This window comes from Leishmania braziliensis (assembly GCF_000002845.2).
Source record: "Leishmania braziliensis MHOM/BR/75/M2904 contig, possible fusion of chromosomes 20 and 34".
In the NCBI taxonomy this organism is placed as follows: Eukaryota; Euglenozoa; class Kinetoplastea; order Trypanosomatida; family Trypanosomatidae; genus Leishmania; species Leishmania braziliensis.
Window position 1 is genome coordinate 174,514 of NC_017947.1, and position 9,161 is coordinate 183,674.

Here is a 9,161-nt window from a genome sequence, read left to right on the forward strand (position 1 = left end):
TCTCGCTGTCTCTACGTCTCTCTCTCCCTCTATGCGCCGCCTTCTTTTCGCCTCCTGGCGTCTCCTCTCCGTCCATGACGCCCATGAATACGCACCACACTTGGGAGAAAGTAAGAAGAGGATACAGTCGCACTTCGCTTTACACCGATCAAACCATATAGGAGTCTACACACGCACATATATATATATGTGTGTGTGTGTCTGTGTATATGTGTGTGCATACACCCACCCACCTACTCTCTCGCGCGTATCAGGCAGCCCCCTCCCCCCTGCACTTCATTCCCCAACCTCCCATCTGTACAACTGCCCACTTCTGTGCGTCGTACCGACGGAGCCGAAAAGAAAAAGTAAAGCGAAACGTAGAGCAGTGCGCACGCGCCTCTCTCACCAGTGGCGCAAGTTGTCTGGGTGTTTTGTCAGACGTTGTGCGAGTGCAGTTCGCGCGAGGATAGCGTTGTACGAATTTAGCGCTGTTTGGGCGCACACGCTTCACTCAGAGAGAGAGAGAGAGAGAGAGAGAGCGGGTTCCGTAACACATACTTGATCGCTCCCTTCCTCCCTAGTGGAGCACGCGTCACCTCTACTGTCCGTGCCCGGGTGCGCATTTGCCTGTTCCCTGTTGTGGCGTTGCTGTTCAAAAGGGCAACGAAACTGCGAAGCGAAATCCGGGAGGAAAAAGAAGTTGGCCATCATGGCGAACGTGACAGACCTTCTGATGGCCCTGGGCAGCCCAGAGCCTTCGATTCGGGTGCCCGCAGAGACTGCGGTGAACAACGCCAAGGAGACCGACCTCGCCACCTTCATGACTACAATGCTGCAGGAGTTCCGTGATGAAAACAAGCCGACGTTTGCCCGAAATATGGCGGGCACGCTGCTGAAGAACGCAGTGGCGCCATCTTTTCGCGAAGTAGCGGCACGGCACGCGCTAGAGGAGCGGTGGCGGGCCCTGCCCGCGGATGTGCGGCTTCAGGTAAAGAATGAAGTGCTAAGCACTCTCGGCAGCCCCAATCGAGATGTACGCACAGTCGCCGCCAACATTATTGGCAGCCTGGCTCGCAGCGAGCTGCCTTCCGGGGAGTGGCCGCAGCTGATGGGTATCCTTATCGGCGCAGCGAAGTCGGCCTCTGAGCAGCACCAGGAGGCGGCACTCACCGCCATCGGCTACATCTGCGAAGAGGGTAAAGATCATGAGGAGGTGGAGGAGGCTCTGAAACCAAGCACGACGGAGGTGCTTTCTGCGATTGTCCAGTGCATGGCAAGTGCCAACGAAGATGTCAAGTTCAGCGCCACGAATGCCTTGTGCAATGCCATGGAGTACATTCACGACAACATGGACGTCCCGGAGCAGCGCAACTACCTCGTGACGGCGCTGTGTGAGATGGCGAACGCGTGTGCAACGGTGCGTACCCGAGAGCGCGCCATGGAGAGTTTGGCCAAGGTCGCGGAGCTCTACTACTCGACGCTGCCGGACTACATTACGCGCCTGCACGAAATCACCACAAATGCCATTTTTCATGACGAGGAGACGGTGGGCCTGCAGGCCATTCAGTTTTGGATCTCGATCTGCGAGCTAGAGAGGGATATGAAGGAGGGTGGCGACATGCTGTCAAGCCTGAACTACAGCACGCAGGGGCTGACGTTTCTTGTTGACATATGTACGCAGCTCCTCATCCGACAAGAGGAGGACCAGACAGAGGACGACTGGAACCTCTCCGTGGCTGGCAGCAAGTTGCTGCAGAGCCTCGCTGAGGCCGTCGGTATCCCCATTCAGCGGCCCGTGATGGATTTCGTGTATGCCAACATCAACAGCACGGAGTGGCGCAAACGCGAGGCATCTGTGATGGCGTTTGGGTGTATAATTGGGGTCCAGGAGCCAGCGGCGCAGGAAGCCATTCAGGATACTGTGGCACAGGCGGTTCCCGGCCTCATGGAGTACCTCCGCGACTCGAAAGAGATGGTGGCGGACACGAGTGCGTGGGTGTTGGCGCTTGTGTGCGAGGGCTTTGTCGACATCTTCCTGCAGACCCCTGATCTGCTGCAGCGCTTAATGAACGATGTGGGGCCGATGATCGGTGGTGACAACGCGCGCATGGGCATTCGTGCATGCCACATCATTTACAACATCGCACTGGCGTACGCGGATGAGGAGGATCAGCAGACAAACGAGATTTCGCGCTACTACAGCGATCTCGTCGTCGTTCTTCTCCACGCTATCGATCATGGCGCTACCAACGACTTCAAGAGCACTGCTCAAGAGACACTGAATGCCCTCGTAGACGCGGCTGCCAATGACTGCTCCAGTGCATACCTGATGCAACTGCCTCAGGAGCTGCTGGCACGCATGGGTCCGCAGCTTAGCTTGTTGCAACACTCCAGTGGTGAGAACATGGAAGCCGAGACGATGATGGGATTGCTCTGTGGTGCGCTCTCGGCCCTTGCGCGCAAACTGAAGGAGGACTTTATGCCCTTCCTAGACGCCTCCATGCAAATCATCATGCAGATAGTCGAACTCTCTGCTGACTACGTGCAGCAGGAGGCCATGACGGCCATTGGCAGTATTGCCTACGCTGCCAAGGAGCAGTTGGCGCCCTACCTGGCGAAGGTGATTCCGCACGTACTGAAGTATTTAAAGGCTTTCGATGAACCAGAAGGCATCTACGCTGTGGTGGCTACAATGGGTGACCTCAGCCTCTCCTGCCGCGTCATGCTGCAGCCTTTCGAGACCGATATCATGAATACGCTGTACGTCAACCTAACAAACACCGAGGTGGACCGTGAGCTGAAGTGCTCCTTTCTCAGCTGCTTTAGTGATTTTATTCTCAATGTGCTGGGCAGCGAGCGTTTTAAGCCCTACATGCCCGCGCTGCTGCCGCTGGTCGACCAACTCTTCCGTGCAAGCTGCGAGATCGACATCCGCGGCGACCCAGAGAGCGAAGCGTACGTGATGAACCTCTGGGAGACGACGGCCTCCTTCTACTCCACCATCACTCAGTGCTTCAAGAACACCGACATCGATGCGCTGGCGCCGTACATGGCGAATATTTTGAGCTTTGCCCTTCACGCCGCCACGAATGCCAGCGAGTTTGAGGAGACGCAGATGGCGGCACTCATGGTAATTGGCGACACGGCATCCGCTCTGTGTAACGTATCTGATCCACAGGTGCGGGCAGAGGCGAAGCAGGCGCTGCTGACAGACGCCGTGAATGGGATTCTGAATCAAGTACTGCGTAGCAGTACCTCTGAGGACACCAAGAAGCATATGAAGTGGATCCGGAATCAGCTGACCCACCTCCAGCGCTCGTGATTTCACCACGAGCGTCGAAGGAAAAGGCGCTCTTGTCTGCACCCATGACTGTGTGTGGCTGCCTTTATTTTTTTTTTTTTTCGGCGAGCGCTTACCATGGATGCGCACACGGGCCGGATTGTGGGAAATCCGTCCTGTCCGCTACGATCCTCAGAGAAGAGAGTCCGCTCCAGACAAATCCACCATTGAATCCTCTGCATGTGTGTGCGCGTGTGAGTTGGTTATGCGTATTCCAGTCATTTACGTTCGTGTTCCCCTATACAGGCGTGCATGTCTCTTCTCTCTCTCTCCCCCCTCTCTCTCTCTCTCTCTCTCTCTTTCTGCGTACGTCTGAGTGTTTTGTGTCATTGTCTATGAAGGTGAGGAACCGCTTTCCTTAACGTGGGCAGTCTGATGCAGCTAATAAGCTAAGAGTGTCAGGAAGAACCCTTAAGTCGCTAGCGCCCTTCTGCATGTGTCTGTGTCTCTGTATGTGAGGGTTGTTTCTTCTTTGTGTATGGGCGTAACTGCATACCGCCAAACAAGAAACAGAGGGGTGAAGGAGGGCCATACTTCGCATACAAATCGGCTGGCCCGAGGGCATGTTGGACGCATCGAGGGAGATTTTCTCTTGAAGGGAGGACAGGCGTTTATGTGGTCCTCTGCGCACTGCGTGGGTGTTTGTTTGTTTTCCTCTGCGGTTTGAATGCAATCATCCTTCTTCCATCGCATTCGCGACATATATGCGTGTCAGAGAGAGAGAGAGAGCGGATGAAACTCAGAAGCCGCTAACACTGAGGAATGCCACACCCGTTGCAAAGGCCTCTCAGTCCTGCTGCCTTTAGCTGCGTCGCTGCAAGTCCTGTCGCTCGGCCGCTCCCCAACCCCCTCCCCCTGCTTTAGTTATAGTCATCCAGAACACCTGTCATGACTCTTGAGTGCGCTACAGGGTACGGCGCTGCGCCCTTTTTTCTCCCCCTGCTTGAACCTCCTACCACCCCCTCACACACTCCGCCTTTCCATTTGTTTCATTCTCTCTTACCCTCTCACCCGAACAACTTATTGCCTGCCCCCCCCCCCCTCCCCTCTCACCTACTCATCCTCCATTTTCTCTGACCCTCCTCCACGCTGTGTAGGTATGTGTGTGTGTGTGCCGCTCACTTTTCCTTACACTACCCCCTTTCTCTCACCCTTCCTCATTGCGTGAGCCCCCCCCCCCTCCCCTCTCACCTACTCATCCTCCATTTTCTCTGACCCTCCTCCACGCTGTGTAGGTGTGTGTGTGTGTGTGCCGCTCACTTTTCCTTACACTACCCCCTTTCTCTCACCCTTCCTCATTGCGTGAGCCCCCCCCCCCCCCACACACACACACATACATGCAGAGCCGGTAAAGGAATATACATCGTCATCAATGTTCCTCTACCATTCAGGCAAGAAGCTCTTGCCGAGCGGCGGCGGTGTCTTCCGTCGAGTTGCCCTGATGCCCTTCATGTTCATTTTCGCCGTCATTACCATCTTGGTTCTCCCAGGGTTCCTGGAGCAGAACACGGAAGCAACCTACCCTCCTTCCCTCACTACCACACTGGCGCCCACCACAACGCTTCAGCCCACCCAGGCGCCATCGGGTCCCTTTGACCGGTACCTCGACTGCCTCGCTGCTCGCATCAACGTTGACCGCCACACCGCGACGGAGTCCCCCTTCCCCAACGACAACATCAGTATCCCGTACATTGTCCTACCCGTCACAGTAGAGGAGCCCATGATGATATCGCTCATGTGCAACCTCACTGTGCACATTCGACGCCTTGTGTACGTGCAGAACGGCTCCGTGCCCAGCATGACCGACTTCCTGGACGCCGTCATGGCCGCCTTCAAGTGGACACGGCGCGTGCGAGTCATGCGCAAACGCAGCAACTTCGGCTACGCAACCGCACTTAACATGGCGTTACGCGACTTCCTGCAGCTCCCCTTCGATGAGGCACCGTTCTTTTTCATGGCGAACAATGACGTGCTGCTGCCCGGCGACATGATGGAAAAAGCGCTGCCGCTCTTCTACAGCGCATCCCGCGAAGGCCGCGACGTGCTGAACGCGCTGGAGGCGGAGGTGGCGACGGAGCCAAACGAGCACACGCCACAGCGCTTCCGCGACGTTCCGCTGCGCTCTACAGACGCCCGCCATGCGTTGGTGACGTCACGCCTGCTGCCCGACCGCATCCGTTACCAATCACCGGAGCAGCGCCGTACCGCGTTCGCGGGATTCTACGGCGATCTTTACCCGGATAGTCTTGACCAAACAGCGTTCTGGGCGGTGACCCGACTTGCGCTGGAGGTGACAGGCTACTTCGATGAGAATTGTTACCCCGCTTACCATGAGGACGCGGACATGATTCAGCGTCTTCGCCTGCTTGGCTTCAAAGCGCTTCGGGTCTCAGGCTGGGAGGAGACACCGATGATACACATCGTGGGTGGATCGCAGATTGCAGCGCTGAAGAGCCTTGCGCTTCCGTTGAGCAAGGAGGCACAGGCCTTCCTGAAGGGATCCCACGCTATCATACGCCGATATTTTTCGGCGAGATACGCATCGGCGAAGTGTAGAAGCGTGATGTGGTGTAACTCCACGAGAGCTGCGTCAAACCAGCAGGATGGCATGCCGCTGGACGCCTTTACCATTTACCAACAGCGCGTCTGCACCATCGAGCAGCTGGAAGAGCAGCTGATCGACAGACTTATAGCTGACCCATCCATATCTTCCCCGACCGCCATTCAAATGCTGCTCAACGCTGAGCAGGATCTGGGGAACGTCGATCGTTTGCTACTCGACGGGACCTTCTACTACCGCAACGGATCCACCCTGCGCCTCCTGACGGACTGTGCGGCACTGCTGCCCAGCCGCCCACTTTTCAGGTAAGAAAGCAGCGCTTGAATGCAAAGGCAATGCGGAACTCGCCAGTGCTCGGGACGGCGCTTTGGGCTTGCAAAGGGCCACACACACACACACTTCTTCTGAGCCTCACACCTACGAGATGTCTACAACCGCATACATTTCTCGCATCTGCCACCAGCACTTCTACATAAATGTGCCTACAGTGTCCCTCGTCGTGGAGGTAGAGGGCTTTAGCGCTATCGCCTGGGAGACGCGGAGGTAAGGGAAGCAGCGGGGAGGGAGGGGATGTGTGAGACGCGCAGACGCACTCTCGAACGGAAAAGCACCGTCTTGCGAAATCAGGCATGTCGCTAGAGTTGTAAGTGCTATTTGAAGGGTGGGCAGCGATGCCAGGCCAGAGGTGGGGTGGAATTGTGCACAGTGCCCGCAGGGGTGCCAATGTACAGACTCGACACCGTCTCCCTTTACTCCTCCATTCGTATGCCCCCATCAATCAGTTGAGTGGGTTGCCTGTACGATGGAAACACCTCTTCACCCGCCAGGAGGCAGCTGCTCCCTGGGAGAGGGGAGAAGAGGCGGTGAGGGGTTCTCTCTCTCTCTGCCTCGGTCTCCGCGCCGTGGGAGTTCTTCTGCCCTGGCACACTTTATGTGAAATTTCTATTGAGTTGATCAAATATAATGCTGGGGTGCAAGAGTGTGTCGAAGCTCGTTATGCAAGCAGCATAATCTCGGCGTGTGTCCTCCCCCCACCAAAAAGGTGATGGAGTTCTTGTAGACTAGAGTCTTCGCGATGTGTACTCCCGTCGCCGCCAGTGGGACGAGCTGTCTTCGACCAGCCAAAACGTCTGCTGGAAGGAAGAAGGAGACACGTGAGCGCAGCGCGAAGACGCTGTGAAATTTGTCCCCCTAAGTTGTGGAGGAGCAGTCAAAAGCGAATGCGACTCGCAGGAGCTGCCAGCACCACACACAGCCTACTTTTCAGCCTTTCACCTCTACTCAGTCACTCGACAAGGCCGCACTGAACTTTCCTTTTCTCTTCCACACACGTTTCCTCTGTCTAGAGGCGTGTGTGTCTGTCCGAAGCCGAAGTTGACCAAGCGAAAGAGCTACACAGGCAATTTCTCTAGTGTGGCCAAGAGGTGGTGGTGCAGATTGCCAGTCTTCGGAGTTCCTTGCGATGTGTTGATCTGAAGAGCGGGCCTCTGTGGTGGGATCGTTTGACGACTGCCCACTGGCGCCTCCTCAAGCCCCCCCCCTCTGCTCTCTCTTTCTCTAGCTGGGATATGTGCCAAATGCCTCGTGTATTTCGTTGTCTGCTATCCTCGCCTTTTGCGTTTTTCCTCTTTCTTCTCCCTTCTTGTACGCCAGCGCTGCTACGTCAGTGAAGGTCAGGGTACACGGGAAAGGCTTACGCTTGCGGCTTCAAAAGGGGGGCTAGTCCTGAAGTCTGCTCAAGAACTTTTTTTGCCTCTTCACAATCCTGCATTCGCCCATTCACCTCGCCACACACCCCAGCTTCTGTGCCTTCCACTCTTGCGATTCAAGATAAGCTCGATTTCAGCGGTGCCTCCGATGAAAGGGAGAGAGTGCCGTAGCGGATTAAATGGACTTGTAGGGCTGTGTGTGAAGCGCTATCTTGACAGGGGAGGCATCTGGAAGAGATAAAAGCAAAATCATTCGAGTCCGCCATGCAGGCACACGAGTGACTCACCAGGGGTACATCGGGGCGTTTCTGGGCAGTGGGCCTCGCTACCTTTCTTGAGCGGAGGGCGCGACGAGAGATCTACTCCCCCCCCTCCGGTCTCCGCACACGTCGGTCGTCACGCGGTGCAGAAGAAGGCGGTCGATGATGCCTGCTGCCAAGCGGATCACGAAAAGCATCGGCTGGTCCACGGTGCTGGGCCGACGACATGAAGAAACGCGTGTGCTGGTCGGCGCACAGCTGGCGCCAGAGGGGATCTTGGGCAACACATGCTGAGCACCACAACTTCGTCAAGGCCCTCGACCTGCCAGAGGAGCGCCCGCTTACCGTCTTGCACGACATCCCCACCCTGAACTGCGCCCCCCCCCTCTTCTCCTCTTTCCCCATTTCAGCCCCTCACGGAGGAGGCGAACACGGAGTTGCTCAGGTCTGCGCACACGCGCCTCGTGGTAGGCGGTAGCGCAGCGAAAACTGTAGGGGGGGGGGGCGGTTGCAGGGCGCCTGCATAGAAGACATGCCGCACGCAAACGAGTGTGGCGGGGACCCCACGGAGGCGGAAGCCGAGTTTACTGCATTGACACGCCCTCTCCAAATCCTCTCTGGGAACGATGCCCGCTATCCACCAACACGCGCTGGGACTTGGGCGTGGGCCAGGTTGTGGCCTGAGCAATCGTGGGCATCATCACCCCATTCCCTGTAGCGGCTATGGCCATGACTGGCAAGACGTTGGTCGCTGCAGAAGAGGGCCCGGAGGACGATCTCGTGGCGGCGATGCGTCGCATCGCTGGTCGGATCGACGTGGCCAACCCTCTCACGCCCCCATGGCGCGAGTCGCGGACACGCATGGAGGATGAGTCGCCGTTGGGTTTGGCTGCCAAGGCCAACACGCTTTTAAGAGCGGAGTGCATGCGAAGCGAAAGGGGAGGATTGGTGAGCTGCCCTCTCCAGCGTCTTGCAAAGCTGACCGTGGCGCTGCGCAATCGAGGGCTCTCCATCCGGCCCTTTGCATCGATTCTGCTCCTTACGCTCCTGCATGCTGCACACCACCACCACCCCTCCCTCAACCCCGCGCGGGCGTTTTCGCTAGCGCGGGCGTGCAGAAGCAAACCTCGCTCCGTCCACGGTGGACTTGGATGGGATGGCCCTCTGCTGTGCCTTGACGCCACGGCACGTCTCGAGCTGCCCATGTTGGATGCGCAGCTCGTGCGTCGTACGTGGGCTGGTATGGCGTACAATCGTACCTCCTCCTATCGATGACTGAGGCAACGACGCGATTTGCTTCACAGCCACGT

The 9,161-nt window shown here is 57.1% G+C and overlaps 2 protein-coding genes across 2 annotated transcripts; both read left to right on the plus strand.

The window, feature by feature from the left end:
- Window positions 1–691: 691 nt before the first annotated feature.
- LBRM_20_0470 (putative importin beta-1 subunit) lies at window positions 692–3,304 on the plus strand (the record flags this gene model as incomplete). The annotated part of the gene is made up of 1 exon (XM_001564284.1): window positions 692–3,304. The coding sequence occupies one exon, from the start codon at window positions 692–694 to the stop codon at window positions 3,302–3,304; it is 2,613 nt and encodes an 870-aa protein (XP_001564334.1).
- Window positions 3,305–4,694: 1,390 nt separating this feature from the next.
- LBRM_20_0480 (beta galactofuranosyl glycosyle transferase) lies at window positions 4,695–6,191 on the plus strand (the record flags this gene model as incomplete). Its single annotated transcript, XM_001564285.1, has 1 exon — window positions 4,695–6,191. The coding sequence occupies one exon, from the start codon at window positions 4,695–4,697 to the stop codon at window positions 6,189–6,191; it is 1,497 nt and encodes a 498-aa protein (XP_001564335.1).
- Between the last annotated feature and the right edge of the window lie 2,970 nt (window positions 6,192–9,161).